The sequence below is a fragment of the Pavona decussata genome, unplaced genomic scaffold (assembly GCF_977016875.1).
Source record: "Pavona decussata unplaced genomic scaffold, jaPavDecu1.1 SCAFFOLD_11, whole genome shotgun sequence".
Taxonomy (NCBI): domain Eukaryota; kingdom Metazoa; phylum Cnidaria; class Anthozoa; order Scleractinia; family Agariciidae; genus Pavona; species Pavona decussata.
The window spans coordinates 1,296,559-1,316,260 of record NW_028145434.1 but is presented as its reverse complement, the minus strand read 5'-3'; the positions used below and the strand labels follow the sequence as shown (position 1 = coordinate 1,316,260).

Here is a 19,702-nt window from a genome sequence, read left to right as displayed (position 1 = left end):
TTTCTCCCACATATCCTACTTATCAGTATTCAAATGCAATCTGTTTGCAGGATGTTTATCCCACGAGCGTACCTAATTTAATGGCCTAGCTCCCACGAGTCTCCTGTAGCTCAACAGTAGAGCATCCGAACTATTAATCATTAAAATCATAAATTCGATTCCTGTTGCAGAACACTTTTTTCCGAGTACGCCTGTATCGATATCACTGTCATCTATCTGGATGGTTATGTTCTTTAAAAGAAGCTGACTGCTAAAAAGAGTAACTTGTACTTCTCTAGAAGCCCGTAGGGACTCTCATATGAAAGAGGCGGGGAAGCTCGTTGAAAATTTTGAATTAAACCCCTAAAAGAACCAATTTGGCGTTTTATCCCAAAAAGAAACCATTTTAAAACATAGGCAAATAATATATTCTATATTTCTTCGCGTGCAGCCCTAAACGAGACCTTCGCGGCTAAATGTAATGGCTTTTTATCCAGAACACCCTAAGTGAGACCAAAATCCCGAATTTACACCCCTAAGCGAGACGAGCATTCCCGCCCCTTTCATATGAGAGTGCCTCCCCCCCCCCCCCCCCCCCCATCCCACGGATCTACAAGTTGCAAATCTCGCTAAAAAAAATGAGGTTTTTCCGAATTTATCGAGTGCATTTTCCTTAGGATATCCTCTCCTCGACCTTCAAATGAAGCGATGTGTCAGAAAAGGGAAGTTGACAAGAGATGTTTTCCTCCTGGCCTGTACTTTCATACACTCTCAATGCCCATAGTAGCGGAGACGGTCTCCTAAATCACAATTTTCATTAATTATCATCAGTGGCACGACGCTTCTGAGCACGGACGTTCTTACAACGGTGTACACGTAGTGTTTTTAGAATACCGGAAGGCAATCGACTCATCGGCCGACGTTATTTTATTAAAAAAAGCGAGTGAGTCCTACTGAACTTGGATGAAACTTTCTCTAAAGTAAAGCGCTGCCGTAAAGAGTACCAATTTAAAACAAGGAGGGGGAGAGGTTTTTTGAAAACAAACTCGAAGAGGACTAAACAGCATACAGTTTGAAAGGTCGTTCAAGGTAGTGGGATCAAAAAGAACGATTTGGGGGGGCAATAATTTTTATTTATTTTATTTATTCTTACAAGCCTTTCAAACGTTGTCTTCTCTAAAGATGACGCCTGTCATGTTTCGTGCTTTCTGATAAGTTCTGCTGATCAGGAGGGCATGTATTTTTCGTTTATCTTCTGTAAACAAGGTATGTCGTTTGTTTATGCAGAAGCAGGTTTCTTACAGGTGTGATTTTTCAGACCTGACTGCTGTAAAAACAACAGAAATCTGGTTGATATTTACCTTTTGCAACTGTTCTGATGCGATGTAAGTGAAAGGTCTCCTTCCGATCTTCTCACTTAGCATTCTCAAAATGTTGCTTTTTATTGTTGCTTTTCTGCTCAGGGGGCCTTAGCCTACAACCCTGAAGGTACAGAAACTATTTTTTCTGCTATTGTAGAAGCGTTTTCGGGAATTTTAGGATATCTGTTATGTGTGTTATTTTAGACGGGCAATCCTCTATCCTCAAAACTGCATCTGGCCTAAAATGTGACCTAAAACCGAAAAAGATCTCAACCTTAGATTAATCGACAAGAGTGTCTTCGATGTGACAAAGGATTGGACGTAACATTAGTTAAAACACTTTGGCCATGACATTACTTTATTAAACTCAAACCCCTTATGATTATTGAATACAATCCTTGTCTGCTGATCCGTAGTTTATAACGGATAAATATGTTACTTTGCAATCGAGCTAGGGCTGGTGAAGGATTCATGGCCGCTATCATCTGCGTATTAGAAAGTTGCGAAAAGTTTTGATAGATGAGTTAATTTCGTTCGTCTTAACCTGTCACGCTCACACTACCCTTTGCCGTTCTCTAATATCTTTCCTCACAACATCCCTTTTCCAAATCATTGCGAAGTTTCGACTGACCAAACTACTTCAACGTTTGACTAAACTTGGCGTTAAAAAAAACCTCTCGCCTATAGTAAATTGATTTACAATTCCTTCAGAATCGATTCATAATGATAGTTTTGTTAAGCCTGGTTTCTTTTTTTTTCTTCCAATCCCATTTTCATTTCAACAGAGAATATAGGCGTTGGAGACCCTAACCTTTACGAGGGGGACCTGACAGCGAAAGGATCCTGACAGCTGAACAAATAAAGGGCCGCTGCAGAGGCGGGCCTGGACGTGGATGCACCAGTGTCCCGGGGCTCTATCCGTAGGGGCTTGTAGAAAGAGGGAGTTCTTGTCTACCAGATTTCCAGCAGCTTGCGTAAGTTGACATAATAACAAACCGTTTTTCATAGAAAAATCCTGGGTCAGGAAATGCCTTATTGTTATCAGAAGATGCTTATTAGGTAACGGAGACAACGCAAAATGCAGTGTCAATAGACTCAGTACAGCGTAAAGCAAAATATGTTAAGTTCTTTGTAAGATATTTTATATCTTTAACGACTTACTAGTTCTCAATTATTAGTTGGTGACACATTCATTCATATTTCTCTTATTTATCGGTAAATTTTGGATTTTTTCTAAGCGTCTCTGTAAGAGTCGTTTTCAGCTGATGTGTTAGTGGTTACAGAATCATCCTCAAATTAGCACGAATTTTTAAATGTACCACAAACTCGCAGCGTTCCAACGTCATTGCTCAAATACTCTAACTTGGAAATAATACTTCAAACATTTCCCTGCTGTCTTAATTGTCTCATGATATACAAAACGCACGGCGTGTCCTTTTGCGAGAAACGAGCCGTGAAGTTTCTTTTTTTTTTTTTTTTGGTTTTCAGGAAGAAGTTCTTCTGCAATGAACGCTATCCGAGCAGGGATGAAAATGTGGTCTGATAACACTTGTATCAAGTTCAGGGAAAGACGAGGAAACGAAAGGAGTTATGCTTACTTTCAGGGCGGTGGAGGGTAATAATAGTAGTAGATCAAAGGGAAACTAATTTTAGAGACTTGAATCATATATCGATATATGATATGTATGGATATCATATATTTATATCATACTATCAAACAGAAAGATTTGAAAGGAAAATAACTGATACCCACGAAATTGTCAGAAGTCACTTTTTTGTATTAGAGTGGTTTTATGATTTTGCTCGGTGAGTGAATTACAGGGTTTTTTTTCTCCCTTGGCTGTTTAACTGACCAGAAATGAAGCAATTCAGGTTTCGATTTACATAAAGTCGGATTTACTCAAACACAAAAAAATTCTCAAATCGCACCGTAAATAAACTCTGCACCCTCGGTCGTTGCAATGTATCAAGTACTGGAAGCCTGAGGTTATCCAATTCTGAATGTCAATTGATTTACTCTTGTACTATTTTGTGTTTTGGCATGGCTCAGTAACATATCGACAAATCAACAATACGAGGTTTCAGTCTTGTGACGTTGTAATACTAATTGAGGTTTTAGAGAGGCAAAAGTATGTCCATCCCCTTTTCATTTCCAAAGTATTCAACGAACATCAAGATAGTTTTTCTCTTAATGTTGAGCGATTTTGAAAAACGAACATATTTTCTAGGCAGATACAATGTTTAATCACTGCTACCTAAGAGTAATTTAAAAACTTTGCAATTTCTTAGTTTTTAGTACCATGCAATATTTTACATGTACAGGTGTTCATCAATGGTTGGTCAGACTGGTCGAAGACAGGCCATCACTCTCGCTCGTGGGTGCTGGTCTCCCGGAATAGTTGCTCACAAGATTGGTGAGTTGCTGGGGTTGAGAAAATATCATTGATATGGAACTTCCTCATATAAAAGAAAGCGGTCGTGCACAAAACAGGTGGTGCAGACAACACGCGGTTTTCAGTCAAAAGCAGATTATGTAGCTGCTTTTTGTACGCTCGACACTTGCTCGTGTTCCCGTTTCAAACTGTGTAGAACTAGCCAATGTTCCCTGTGTGATAATAACGGAATACAGCGCTCACCTCAACCCACATATTTGTTATAACGTGAAGAATTTTAAATGCGTTCAAATGCTGGTAAAGCAGTAGAACAATTAAAATATTCTAGAGACGGAGAGGTGAGTCTTACAATCGGTTCTACTTTCCCTTTCGGCCTTTGGCCTGGTGCCCTTTTGTAAACAGTAATATCTAACTCCTTATCTACCACAAAGGCACTCCACAATACCTCATCAGTCTCCAATGTATCCTTTTCTTTCTTAATGTAAAATATGCTAATGGCAGGACACTGCAACTTATAATCATTATTTTGTTTGCTCCCGCTTGTTACTCAGGTCACGCACTTGGTTTTTACCACGAGCAATCCAGACCTGACAGAGATCAATATGTCACCATCAACCGACAGAACATCAGACGAGGTACAACGGACTCTTAAAAGTCTTTGATATGATGACAACTAAAGTACATCTATTAATGACACAAAAATTTTAATTTTCTATCAAGAGAGCCTCTATGGGGTTAAGCTCTAAACGTTAACTGGCTTTAACATTTAAACATAGTTGAATACAGAGGGTGTGGTAAGGCTGAACCCTAAATAGGCTACGGGTTTTTGACCTGAAATTGCTCATAGACAAAGTCCGTACAAGATGCCCTTCATTTGCTAAGAAACCGGCCGGAAAACGATTCCCTAATTTTCCACCACTCTCTCTGCTGTACAATATTTTTCTGGTAGGTAGGATGGCAGTTTTCTCACAAACATGGTCAGCGTTAACATGGGTGACTGTGCGGCACATCTCTACCCAAACTTAGGTTGAGACCCCACCGAGCTGGAATCAGTCAATAAAACAGCAGTGGTTTTGTTATCTTTGATGAATGTTTTAGTAACAACTCAAGGCAATTGAAATCACTCGAATATCTAGAAAGGCTTTCCTTTTTACGAAAGAACCGACTGCAACTGTGACTTTCCCACTCATTTTGACGGTGTGTTCTGATTGTTGACTTGTTTGTGTTTAGGTATGGAGTTCAACTTCAACAAATACAGCCGTTCAACGATCGACTCCCTTGGAACACCGTACGATTATGAAAGCGTTATGCATTACGCCTCCTAAGCTTTCAGTAGAAATGGAAGGCCGACTATTGTTGCTAAAAAGCCGGGTGTAAGTTTGTATGTTCGTCAGGACTGAAATGCACATTTTAAAGAAAATCTACAGGTAACTTCGGAAAAGGCTAACATTCTTCTTGCATTTTACTGAGAGTCAAATGTAGGTTTTCAGTCAGGGTCTGGCTACCTCAGTGTGTCACAACTGTGCAAACGTGCCGATGTTTTTTGTAGTTGTCATTTATAGCCGCATTGTACACATTCGTATTGAGGGCATGTTTTTGTCACTGTTTCACAGGCTCCTGTGGTGTATCGTCAGTCAATTATGGCCGCGTAATTGGAGGAGACGATGCTAGGCCTGGAGCCTGGCCATGGCAGGTCTGTAACCTATTGGGTAATATTCCTAACCATTTAGTGAATACAATTCCCACGGGTTTTAAAATCACTGCACGTGATGTTTTATCAAGCATTTGCTAAGTCAATGGGTTTATGAATTGTTTATGAGTTTTTGAAGGTGTTCTTAATAGTCCTTTCGCTAGGTAGTTTTGTGTGTAGACACTATAAGTGTTGTTAACATTGTAATGGTAGATTTTTATTCATTAATCTTCTTTGAACAAGGAATCTTTAAGCATTACATTTGTACTTTACTGCACATTTAATAACACACACATCTAATTTGGGCACTACAAAACTCCGGAAAAATAAAAGGCATTTATAAAACTAGACAACATTTAGTCGGATAACTAGGGCAGCGGATAAAACAATTAACATGTAGCCCAGAGCTGAATACCAAAATGACACCCGCTTGTGGATCCCTAGGAATAATTGTGTTAGTTGTAAGGAGCTTTGATACTAAGCTAAAGCTATAGAGAAACTTAAAGAGAGCTTTCAGTTGATTTTGAAACGTATACAGTTATATTCATAGTACTGTTTTGTCAAATTTTAACGTTTAAAAATGTTATTTTCAACAGCCTTGTACTGAAAAAGTTGATTCGTGATTTACCTTTGTTTTTCACTTTACATCCGTGAAATTAACCATTCACATTAGGCTTTAGTTTTATTCATACTGTATGATACGTTCCTTCACCTAATAGACGGAAACAGTATAACCAGACAGATGCTTTGCGCTGGCGATCCTGGGACTCGACTTTGTGGTTGCCATGGAGACAGTAGAGGTCCTTTCGTGTTCCAGAACTCTGATGGATTCTGGGTACTTCAGGGTGCAGTGAGTTGGGGTTCGGCTGACTGCAACGCTTTGCGCATGTTCACGGTTTTTGCCCGAGTTGCCATGTTCAGAGAATGGATTGACCAATACATTGCGCAATGAACCCGCCTCAGCTTTGCTGAAGATATGATAAACAATAAAGTTGGCTTTCGAACTACAATAACTGTTTCTTTATGTTCTTTTATCCCTTTGCTCAGAAGAATAGAGTCTCAAACGCGTTCAAACCGCGTTTGAGACGCGTTGAATACGCCTTCAAAAGGCTTTCAAAACGCGTTCAAGTACGCGTTTTAAACGGGTTTAACACTCGTTTTTGATAGATTTCAAACATATTTAGCGTGCAGTTAAAACTCGGTTCAACGCGCAAAATAGTTATACGTTTTTTTCCACATTTAAAACTCGTTTCAGACGTGTTTGAAGCGCACTTAAAGGCCTCCCAAATAGAAAGGAAAAGAGGATGGAAAGCTACAATTTTGGGTGGACTTTTAGCTGAAGTAAAAGACAGCAGTGGACGGGTTTTAAACGCGTTTAACACCTGTTTTAACGCGTTCAAAACGCGTTCGAATCGCGTTTTAAACGCATTTTTCACGCGTTGCAAGCGCATTAGAAACACGTTCAAAACGCGTTTGAATTCTTTTTAAACACGTATTGAACGCGTTTAAAACACGTGTCGAACGCGTTTTGAACGCGTTATGAACACGTATTGGCATGTGTGGAACGTGTTTTAAACGGGGTTTGAACGCGTTTTGAATGCGTTTTAACCGCGTTTGACACGCGTTTCTAAATTACCATTACGGCTTTCTGTATTTGAAATTGAGTACGCAAGTCTTTCCAGTCGATTTGTCTAATTAAGCGGTTAGCGTCAGCATCATAAGCAGAAAAGGTTAAAACGCGAGCGGCACGGTTCTGAAGCTTTTGTAGCCTGTCAAATAACCTTTTACCACAATTATCCCAGATAAGATTGCAATAATCGAAATGAGATTAAATTAGCGCGTTGTACATATAATGAAGAGTAGGTGGAGGGACAAAAGGTCTAATTCATGGTTTTCACGTGACATCACCAAATTCTAGAATTCAAAACTGGGAGGCCTACAAAATTTTTACCTTCATTCAAGGAAAGATTACCTAAAAATATGTCTGTTCACAATTTCTTAGCTCGATGTCGTGCTTCCTTTTGAAAATATAACAAAAGTTTCAATTTCTGAGTTTCCGTCGTGCGTGACATCAGGAGGGCGGCCGTGACAGAGCTTTTCCGTCTCTTAAAAATGACTCTTCGGGTGATTTTCAGCATTCTAAACAATTTAAGTTTGAGGAGAAATATTAATTTAAACATTCGAAAATTCACAAGGGCAAACAAACATCTTTTCTGGCAAAAGTGAACTCCAGATGTTTTTTCTTATTTCCGGCCGCCATGTTTGTGCCCCTCAGAGGGACACAAACATGGCGTCTCCATACTAAGCTCTATAAATTTATGTGGAACATTTTGTCAAATAACTCGAGTACGGAATGCCGCACAGACCTGACACTTGGACAGATGCCTTACTTATTTATCCTCTATACCATGTCAATTTCTTGACTTCATTCATGGAATGGGTTCGATTTTTTTTTTCAATGGCGTGACAGTGAAAACCGAGAATTCTTTTTATTGCTCCTTTCCCGGAAGTGACCTTTTTAGATAATTTATCAATGTGTGCTTGCCACCGTAGATTTTCATCAAGAAATATTCCAAGCGATTTGACAGAGGAAACATGTTCTGTCGGAACGTTATAAATCGAGAGCTCAAGTGGGTTGGACAAAGTACTCAATTTTTGTCTGGAGCTAATTATCATAAATTCAGTTTTAGCAGTGTTCAAAGTAAGTTTATTGGAAATAAGCCATTTGCTGGGTTATCTAAATCGTGATTCAGATTTAACTGTATTGAATTCAATTCACATCAACGCCAACATAAGCGATGTGGGTTTCATCAGCATACATCCTAGGCTGGCACGATGTTAGGCAGTTTGGCAAGTCATTAATATAAATAAGAAATAAAAGGGGGACAAGGATTGTTCCTTGCGGTACCCCGCATTGAAGTGAACAGATTCTAGAAAGAGAACCATAAAACGAGACATCGTTGTGTACGATTAGTTAAATATGACTTAAACCAATCAAGAGCTGTTCCTACGCGTTTTAAACGCGTTCAAAACGCTCGAGATATTTTCTGTTGATAAAATGTCGTGTCTTAGCTCAGACAACGCGCTTGAATACAAGCAGACACGACCGAAGGCTGCAATTAGGATCTATATCGAAAAAAATAGTAAGTATTTATGCTTATACAGTTCAGGCGATAGGTAGAAGCTACAAGTAAAGACTACTCTCCACTGAGACGTTTCAAATTTCTCCTGCCTCGTGTGATAGACAATCGACTGGTTTGCTTCGTAATATTTTTTTAATCTTTCTTACGAAAGTCTCCCCAGCTTGCAAGACTGAAACAATGTCTGCTACCCTCCATCCTTCCCTCAACAAAAATGCCACTGTCCATCGCAATTCTCTTGGATATTCTCGAGTCATTTTCAGTTCTGTTTTCCCTAGTCTCGTAAGAATCGCAAGCGGGCGAAGCTGGGCGAGCGCGTTGCGTTGTTATTTGCATACCCTCGCCCCCAATCAGATGATTGACGGAACAGAAAAACCCAATTTGCAAAACGCCCAGCGCGGTACAAAGAATTTGGCTGTAAACAGGATTTTTATCCAATGCAAGAAATTTACTAATAATTTGCTGCAGCGTGTTTGTATGCACCGAATCTAGTCTAGTTGCCCTGATTATGTGTCGAATAATAAAGTACTGAGTCTGTTCCGCTTCTCGTCCCCCTGATTTTCGTATCGTGAATTCCCCACCCTCCTGCCTCCCCCTTCCTCCTCACACCTCCCCCCTCCCTCCTCCATAAGAGTGAGGCAAACCATGGCTAGCATTCTAACCTAGAGGGAAATGGAGATAGAAAGTGTTTCGTGTTTCAGAACACGGAGTAGTGGTCGTGTAGCGAAGGCAAGATAACCCCGTTCGCTAGTGGTGATATTTGTTACCAGGAGCGGGAGCTAAATTATGTTGGTAGTTGTCTTTATTAAAACTATTTTTTTAACTTATTCAAGAGGAATAAACAAGTAAGACAGGTTAGACGAAAACTGCGAGTGTTCTGTAAAATATTGTCACTCTTTTAATTTGGTTCAGTCGCGTCAAGAAGTTTTGCGTTCTTTCACGTGTTTGTTCGGTAGAGCCGGTCTCAGTTGTTTGGGATCGAAACACATGTCAAAGGAAGTAGGTAACTAACATATTAATTTTTTATAAGTATTTTAGTTTTACAGCCGTGTAAATCTATATGAAGAAAGTATTTTTTTACACTTTCAACGTTGATGTTAGCGGCCGAGTTCACTGAAATAAATGAGATCGGACTAAATTCTATTCAACTTACTAACAAGTAATGCTCAAAACTTTTTTGACTTCTTAAACTGGCTACTTTATTGGTCTATACAAACACTGAAACGTTTTAACCCAATACAAAACAACAAAATACAAAATTCCGCAAGGTTTGAACTGCGGTGGGAATATAATGATTTAAGCCGCCACACTTTCAAACCTGATTATGAATGTAATTGGAGTTACAGTCGAACCTAAATATACTGACAGGATCACTAAAAATACTCTCTGGGCGTGGTCTTATGTCAATTTTAATGGCGTACCGTATCATACAAAACCACTTCATGTGCAAGGAAACAATGGGACAATCAACACTCTTTCAAGCGATCAATACTTCAAACAAAGTTCAGTGCCAACTTGTAACTTAACGGTATAATATACGTAATGTTGTGTAAAAGTACTGTGCAATAAATTGCCCTCTGCTCTTCTGCGGTACAGTACTGTATTTCTATGACTTACAGTTCACAACAAAATATCTCGTTCCGTCATTTCATAGTTGTTGCGTTCAATGTGCAGTTATAACGGAAATGTTGCTAATTAAAAGTAGCACAATAGACAATAAAACTGTTCAAGTTAAAGTACTAAGAGAGTAAGAATTACGGCGACTTAAAAAAGTCGGACACGTATACGTTTGGCGAATTTGAAACTTTTGTTTGTAGAGCAAGTAGTTAACTGTCGACACTGCCAGCGACAATTTCTGGTATCCATGGTACTGCGCAAACGCCCGCATAAAATGACATATGGCTTAGTTTCCATTCAAGGGTGACCGGTTAATACATGTAAAAATAACAAAGAAAGACAAACATAGCGGGACTGCTACAGGATGGCGCGCCGCGGCCGCTTAATAGAGGTGGCCGCCTAATACACATAACAAATACAGCGTTTGAAATCGGCACTTTGAAAACTGGCCTCTTAATACAGTGCCGTTATATTCAGGTTCGACTCTAATTAGATGTGGGCACGCCTTCAAATCCTCTTTAAGAGAGAGGAATACAAGAAAATACCCTGTTCTAGCCTTTGAGGTGAAGTGGAGCGAGGGAAAGATGGTAGGCACGCCGAGAAAAATCTTGTGAACGCCTAAAAAGGAAAGTAGCGAGATGGGGCAAGCTTCGTGCTCACCTCTGTATAGGGATTGAATTACTTTTACAGACTTTTATTGAGGTTGGCGAACATGTACATGCAGGCAGGATCGACTACGGTGGGAATATGCGACCTGTACAGTCCAAAATAGGTTATGAAAAGCCACATCAGTAGCTATCAGCGATCTCGTTCCTAGCCGAATGAGCCGGAGCAGTCCGTAAGCGGTAGGAAGGTGCGAAGTGTAACCGTAGCACAGTAAAGGGTGCTGCTTTTTCTACACTATACAAAGTCTTGTAGGTTCAGAGGAAGTAGTTGCTGTAACTTACCCTCTTTAGGTGCACTAGCTACGTTGGCACTAGCTGATTAGGGGCATCTAGAGGCCATTTTTACGGTCTTAATTGACAATCGAGTCATCATTGACTGTTATGTGGCTGTCTGAAGAGAATAAAATAATACCTGTATAACTAATGGCGTAATTGCCTCGATGACGAACAATAAATCGGTGAGTTCGCTTTTCCGGTTATGACGGCAGAAGTTGAGCGTGATGTGTTTATCCTAAGTACCAGAACAGACTAACTGGCGCGTGGTAACATGAATGCATACTCGGATGCTTACTGACATAACAAAATAATTGGTTGTTCCGACTACTTGACTTTGCTAACGGTTAAACGTCCTCTCAGGCAACCTTGAATTTTTAAAGGGCAGAAAATTTGCTAAATTTTTTATGGAATGCCCTGCTCATTCGTGAATTACTTTCAGGGCTCTCTAGTCGGTTCAAATCAACTGAATATTATCTAAGACGGAATGAATCTACACAAGTTCCATTCTACGATCGTAAGCAGGAGTTGGGCTGAGTATATTGAGTCTCTTGACAAATGTGCGTTATCTTTATCCCTTTTACGTCAGTTTGCAATTATCTGGCGTGACGTCAGTGTGACGCTTTTAAAACGCTTTCCCGTTTGTTTGTTTATGCCTCAGCATAATTAGTTCCGGTATATTGTCACTCCCGGATGTGAGGAAATTACAGTGGCAGGTATACTTATTATGGTCTACCCAGCTGAACTCGTCCATTTTCTTGAATCCAAGATGGCGGGTCGCCATCGGAGCCATCGGGTAGCTTCCGGCCAAGAAGAATGGCAAATGGCTCGGAGTTGGTTGAGCAGTTTAGGAGTTTTACCAGACTTCCACAGAGCTTCATACCCCAATGCCACCGTCTTTGATCTCGCCCAGTGTCTTCGAGATGGCGTGTTGTTGTGCCAAGTAGCTAATCGATTGCGTCCTAATTCTGTTCCAGATATCAACATGAAGCCCCAAATGTCTCCGGTTTGTAGTTTTGCTTTCTTTCCGATCGCTTTTCCTTGATTCCGGGTGTGGCTCTTATGTGTAGACTGAACATTCTCCATCAAGATTTAATTACTGTCTTGATGTTTTGTCGTTGCACAGCTAAACCACTCAGTAGAACTCGAACCTGTTTGTTGATTCTGGCAGACTACACCTTAATCTCTCTCATGATCACAAATGTCATTAATGTGCTTCCTTTTCCATCCTAACAGTTTTACTGTATGAAGAATATTCGAAATTTTCTCGCCTGCTGTTCACGAGATTTTGGCCTGACTCAAGAAGCATTATTCGATGCAAGCGAACTTTTTGACGTGTCTGATTTTGCCAAGGTACGTACGTGCGAGCTTGTTGTAAATTAAGTGTTCCGCTAACGTTAGGTTTGCTGAACAAGCTATTTAGCAACAGTAATTTCGCGTATACGTTGTACAGTTACATTTAGGCTTAATAAGCGATGAACAGAAGGTATAAATTTAAAATAAAACATACTCGACATGCTTTATTTCATTTTTGCATAGGGTCTGTATGTTGAAGGGTTTGGGGTCGACTTCTTGCCAAGATACGCTGCTGTAACAAAAACTTAGAACATATTTAAATGCACATTTTACTGTCATTGCTTAATTTGATTTTAGTTGAATGCGATTATAACATAAACTAACATACCAGTTTGCACACTGAAAGTCAGCACATTATTATATAAATGGAAACATGATATCATTAAAGACGATACATTTATACATTTTACTCAAGAAAAATAAACATTTCCGTGCTGATTTGTGGAGGGCACAGTGTGAAGGAATGTTATCTTTGTTGTGGATAGAACAATGGATCGGATGTATAAACAAGAGCGGTTTAGTTATACGTGTGCTGTTTCATGCAAATATCAAATCGGGTCAGCTGTATATAAACCACATTTCCTTCTACGCCCGGTCTATTATAAATCTTCCTTATCCCTTGGGGGTATTCTGTGTGTTTTGATCGCTTGTTCTGGTAGCATTTGAAACAAACACTTGATGAATGAAATACTCAGATGTAGCATCTTGTTCAACACTTTTTCCACTTCTTTAATCCAACTTAAACACTGCTGGGATGGCCATGTTAAATCGTCATGATTAATATTGCAATAAGTATCTTTTTAAAACGGGACTTACACTTTATGCTAGAGGTCAAGTATTTGATAAAACCCAGTTTACTAGGTGGCTTTCATTTATTTGTTTATTTATTTATTGCTTGTTTAAATTTACATCATGTGCTGTGTTCAAATAATAAAATGATTAGAATACCAAAAAAAAAAAAAAACTTAGTTTGCCAGCTACATGTAGTTAGACATACATTTTTTTTTCTGTTTCCTTTCCTGCCCTGATGGGTTCTTAAGGACGGTGCCTACTAATACTGAAGTACTTTTGCGTGGTTTATGACTATGTGGGAAAAGCATATCTAAGCAACGGCTATGGAAATCAAAAAAGATAATTGGGGGTAACCACACATTTTTTAGAGATAGTTAAGCAACAATTATTCTGAAAAGCAGTAAAAATTAATACAAAGCAAGGTATGGCATTTTTTCCAAATTGAAGAGCTCTTTATTATCTCTGAGAAATGCATGGTTACCCCTTATTTCCTTTTTGGATTCCAAAAGCACTCGCTAAGTTCTGCTTTCCCCGACTAATTTTAAAACCGCGCAAAAATATCCCTGTATTAGTAGCCCACCACCCATAGGAAACCCGAGTATCACAAGATGCGCAGAACGTATGCGCAGTAACAATACCAGGCACCCTCCTTAATATCCTGTATAGTCTCTCTACTGCTAAGATTATTAAATATGTAGGTAACAAAACTGCTAATTATACTGCTCCCTTAAAGTTGACTGATACTATTTTGCTTATAATGCAATTTCCTTGGGGAGTTGTTCCAATCTAGCTGTGTTCTTGGGTAGAAGGAACGTTGAGACAAAATAAATAAATGTACAAATAAATGTACAAATAAAATAAAATAAAAATAAATAAGAATTTCAGTGGAATCCATGGAGTGGCTCTTCCAGGTCAAATTCCAAGTCAAATTGGAATTTGGAAATTTGACAATTAATCGAGTTTCCAATGTGCCTACTACTTTCACATTCCTTTCACTTTTTCTTCAACTTTATTCTTTTTTAATTTGCTTGCCTGTTGTTTTTGTACTTTACTGTTGGAATGTTGTACACAAAATGTTATCAATGGAAATTTTACCAAACAAATCTGTGAGATTTTTTGTGATTCTGAACTCCCACTCTGACCATTAAATTTGTGTCTTTTTTGTATTATGTATGTTACATTAACATTCATCAGGGATTACTACTAAATGCTAATTGTGGTATTTGTAGTTATGCGGATAATTATTAAATAATATGCTTTTTTTCCCAATTTACTAGGTGATAAGAACTCTTTCAGTCCTTTCTCATACACAGTATGCAATTTCAGCAGGATATGAGTAAGTTGTTTACAGTACCGTGCAGATGTAAGTTGACAGTCTCGACTCGAAACTCGATCCTCGATCCTCAGAGCTATGGAGAATAGGTATCGAGGTTTGAGGCTCGAGTTTCGAGTATCGAGTATCGAGATGCTCGAAGAATTTTTTGAGGATCTCGCTAGCAGATTTTGAGGAAACGATTAATTTCTCGAACCTGAAACAATAAGAGAGAACAAATTAAAGCAACTTTTGCATGGCTCTTGCATGTAGTCTTTTCTTAGTTTGGTCGAAAGTTGAAGTAAATCAAATTCAAATCAGCTGCCGCAGTGAGTCTTCGATAAATCTGTTTTGGCAATAAAACTTCAAACTCAATGAAGCGAACTAGACTACAAGATTGCGGCTTTTTCGCGGAATGTAACACGATCGCTTCTGAAATATCTTTGCTGCGCAAGCAGTACGCTATGCAAGATTATACTTGATTGTACTTGAATCTTTTGAATGAAAACTTCGAAAAAGGCATTTTCCTTATTTAAAACTGCACAACATTTACGGTAGAATTCAGCAAGGAACCAGGGAAACTTCAATGTGGCTGTTCGCTTGCCTTTGAGCAGACTTTGAAAGCCGCCGCCAATGTTTACATCTTCTGAGTAGCATTACAAATTTGCATAAACATTATCGAGATCGATCATCTCAAAAGGCAATGTCATGTTTTCTTCATTTTCTATCAACTCTGTCAGATTGTAACTGTGTCTTCCTCTGACAGATGACTGGATTACTTGTTCACTAAACCCATGCATGGCCAGTTTTAACAGTGAAGAAAGCGAAACTAAATGGTATTCCTAGTCTATGAGTAATGTTAGAGTTTTTATCAAATAGCTGCATCTGAAAGATGGTCAGTTTCTAAAGAAGCTGTGGTGTCATGTGTGCGGGGAACTAGAAACAAATGTTTGGTTTTATCAACAGAATTGATAACTAACAGTAATTTAGCCACCAGAAAGAGGTTGCATCAGCTAGCTCTACATGTAAAATCTCTCTATCAAATAATCTTAGTTTAACTCTGTTGGTAAAACCAAACATTTGTTATGAATACATATTAATAGTTTTTTTGCCTTCCTTTTATTTATTAAAATCCTCTTGGTGCATACATGTCTACAGTTACAAAGAGAGGCACTGTGCAGAGAAGAATGATTTTGCAATTAACTGTATACGTTAGATAATGTCTACACGTATTGATAATATTTGTTTAATGCGAGTGGTCTCAAATAAATCTTAGATAAAAGTTGATTGTATAACAATCAGTTTAAAGTGAACATTGTCGTTCTTATGTTCACAGCCCATTTCCACCCGATGATTCTGGACATGACGTTCAAGATGAGGATATTTATTCAAATCTTGAAGATCTTGCTTTGTAAGTAACGTGTTGTACTTGTAAGTTTTGATGTCTGCTGTTTCTTTAAGATATTTCTCTATTGTCTTTGGTATTGTTCCTTATCCATCACCCACCATGGATGCATGGCTTTTAGGTTTAGCACCCTCTCCAACCCTCTGGAAATTGCTGGTTTAGCTTCATACATGTACGTGTATTTATTTACTCATAAAAGCAACTCATTGAAATACAGTGTAAGCACCACCCTTGAATAAGCACCACACTTGTACTGTACAGTCTGTAGAAGTTTTTGAGTTCAAGAAATGACACTAGGCTAGTTGCAATAAATTATTATGAAAAATATTCCTCATCTTGTTCAAAGTAAAAAAATAAAAATAAAAAATAATGTGAAACAGCCCAACTTGTCGAAGATTGCAGACTGGAAATTGAAAGCTCCTTAAATCTTTTTTTAACTTTTAACCAGAGAACACTTCAAATCTTATAATGTCTGACCCTGGTAACTCGTTCATTTTTTAAAGCCCAACAGGTGTTAAGTTAAACATAAGTTTATTTTAAAGAAGCTTTAAATCAATGTAGTTCTCTCTCCCATAAATTAATTATAAAACAAATTTAAACTGTAGTGTACTTAACACACATAAATTATTGGATGATTAATTAACTAGAAAGCGAAAAAGGCCAGTACTTACATGTAGCTCAGTGTATTTTGTGCCCTCATTATTGTTTTGCAGAAACCGTGATATAATTGATGAAGAAAACCCCTATGATGCAGTAACCATTGAGGAAGATACAAAAATATATGAAGACCTTGTTTCATATCAGAAAGTTGTTCCAGTGAGTTCAATTATGTAGACATTAAAATTTTAATTAAAGAAATAATTAATGAGGTTGAACTATTTATTTAATATACAATTAATATTCTTTATTTATTTCCATTTCATTTGTGATAGGCAAACTCGGTAACTGTGATTTGTGTTTTCTCCATAAAATTCATTCACCATAAATACAACCTGATAATTTTATTTCTGAACTGCTCTTGCATGGAAAACTTTGAAATGAGCTGTTTCCTTGGATTTAAAACTCAAACTGGGGAAAATATTTGTAGAAACCTGAGCGGCAGACGTCAATAGAAGAGAAGAGGAAGTACGTTGTAGCAGAGATTCTAGAGACAGAGAAGAGTTATGTTGAAGCTCTTAAAATGATTCAAGAGGTAAGCGATTTCTCAATTACCCCCCCGCACTACACTGTACCAATGCCAGCCAAAATCAAAATTAATGGAAATTGTAATAAAATTATGTTTTTGTAGTACTGAAAATCAGACAGCATTTCAGAAGAATACCAGTTATTATTATAATTTTGATTGTAGATGTGACAGTTCCATTGTACTCTGCAGAACCATTCAGGGAGGGGTGGGGGGGGGAGGGGGGAGGAGAAAAGGTTGTAACCAAGAACATTTTTTTATGGGGAAGCTTTGACCCAGTTTCCAAACCCTGCCCTTCCCTTTTTAAAATCGCATTTTGGACAGAATTTAACATAACCCTTTCATATATGTACATGTACATGTACCTTTATAGAAATAGGTACCCCTTTTACATACCTACAGTAGTTAGAAAAGCTGCATGACTTCTTGGTGGTCTGTTTGAGATCTTTTGAAAGCCCCCATACAGTAAATACCTAAATGACAGTTTTGCCTACTTTTTCCATACTTCTGCTCACGAAATCGCTGCCCTTTCATGTACCTCCAGCCTAAGAATACATGTAGGTACCCCTTTTAGTTGGAGCATCCCTGTACCTCTCACCTCCGGGAGAACCATGGTTTAACTGATTTCACGGTAGAAAAGAATGTTGTGCTGCTACCTGCCATACGGTCCGCGCGTCTGAAATTTAAATCAACCAATCAGATTTCAGCAACGGGTCAAAACTGAGTTTTCATACGTCATTGATATCTGCGCTCTGTGATTGGTTGTGCCAAGCAAGAGAAATTACATGAAGTGTTTATTGAAAGCGCAAGAAAAATATTTAGCATGGCCTGAAGTGTTGTTTTCTGTTTCGTCCTTTTGATTTTACCAGGTTCAAGATGTAGCACGGCGACTATAAGTATTGATCGATTACTGCGTCGTTTTGTTTTCGGTTGAATGACCAGTATATAGTGATCTTCGCCGCGTGAAGGTCACAGTGAAGACTACGACGCTTTGGGCGACTGGACTCGTCGTACAATTTATGGACAGCTTTTGTTTACATTCTGGTTGTGAAATATGCTTTTCAAATTGTTCTTACATTTCTGAGAGACTGATCTCGCCGGGAAGGAATTGTAGTTTTTAGGGATACAAATTCCCGACCTGTTTCTCTGCTAGGTAACAACGAGTATAAATCTTTGAGAGTTTTCAACGTCCTCTGCTTCAGTCTGCTTGCAATCCTCCTGCAGCACTTGTATTTTAAAGCTCAAAAAGTGGCTATTGTCAGTGTCTGTAAAATGTTGAAACGCAGCCCAGCAATAGCTCGGAACGGAATAAGAAGGCTATATCGATCAACTGTGGACTGGACTCTTCACTCACCGACCAACATATATGATTTCATTATAATTTAAATAATTTCATTAATTAACTTGCTAACTTTATGGCTAGTTTTATTGTCATTTATTGTCCCTACATTTTTTGTTTTGGTAATTGGTGATGTCTCAGTATGAGGTGCTTTTACCCTAAAATTTTACGGATTATTCTTATGGCTATTTTAGATATTTTTAACTTTTTATTTACCGATTTGTGCCATTAAATCAGGTTATAAATAAAGAAATTATATAAATTGAATAACATTGGTAAATGTATTGCTAGCCAGATCCATCACCCCTTAGACAGGGTGCCTACTATAATAATTGTTACCGCGCAAACAATAGTAGGCACCGAGATACTCGGGTTTCCTATGGGTAGTGCCCTGTAATACAGGAATATTTTTGCACAGTTTAAAACTATTCGGAGAAAACAGAACTGAGCAAGTGCTCTTGCTATCCCATTGCATTTAAAATAAAATGTTTGCAATTGGTGGAACCCCAAACATGAGATTGAAAGGAGGGAAATAGACCCCCCCACACACACATTTGAGCTAGAGTAAGAATTTATGGATGCCAAACATCAGACACTTTTATCAAGTTAGTGAAGGCCATGAGCAAGAGGTGGAAGGTACAATGTAGGGCGAGTTTAGATAGGGTAACAAAGAAACAGCCAAAGTAAAAAGCCAGACAAAATATTAGAAAATTATTCAATTTTTATTAACCGATTGAATAATGAAAAAATGCCCTGAATAACCTATTAATTTTTTATTGTTGTTATTTTTTCTTGGTTCTTGTTGACTTTGTTTTCAGGGTGTTTTTTCTCTTTCTTAGTTATATGGAGCAGTTGTCAATTGGCACCCAGCCCTGTTAATTCCCCCTGCCATACCCCTCCTTCTTTTGTACGTTGTTGTTGTTGTTTTTTTCTGTATATTTTGTTGGCTTCTGTGGCAATTCAATGAAAATAAGCAAAACTAAATAAGAGAAGAATGACTTTGGCAATTACAAAGAGACTCGAAACAGTAGATGCAACACAGTAAATGGGCAAACATAAATAAATCCCATGTGATTGATAACATCTACAGTACATTTTATTGGATGAGGGATGGTAAACAGGAGCATGTGGAGAAAGCTACAATCAGTTGGGAGGCCTAGAATGAGGTTGATGGGAATACTGGCTATGAGATGAATG

General features: G+C 38.4%; 1 protein-coding gene and 1 pseudogene across 2 annotated transcripts in view; both read left to right on the top strand.

Moving 5' to 3' along the window:
• The first annotated feature begins 1,260 nt into the window (after positions 1-1,260).
• LOC146488113 (zinc metalloproteinase nas-15-like) lies at positions 1,261-6,375 on the top strand (annotated as a pseudogene).
• Positions 6,376-11,809: 5,434 nt separating this feature from the next.
• LOC146488112 (proto-oncogene vav-like) overlaps positions 11,810-19,702 on the top strand; it is a 33,547-nt gene continuing 25,654 nt past the window's right edge. Inside the window, exons 1-6 of one of the 2 annotated variants that reach the window (XM_085121376.1) lie at positions 11,810-12,124; positions 12,355-12,471; positions 14,544-14,602; positions 15,915-15,989; positions 16,697-16,799; positions 17,071-17,175. In XM_085121376.1, coding sequence (XP_084977502.1) covers positions 11,846-12,124; positions 12,355-12,471; positions 14,544-14,602; positions 15,915-15,989; positions 16,697-16,799; positions 17,071-17,175 — 738 coding nt within the window. In that variant the 5' untranslated portion in view covers positions 11,810-11,845. The remainder of the gene's footprint in view (positions 12,125-12,354; positions 12,472-14,543; positions 14,603-15,914; positions 15,990-16,696; positions 16,800-17,070; positions 17,176-19,702) is intronic. The other variant, XM_085121384.1, reaches the window with a different exon arrangement.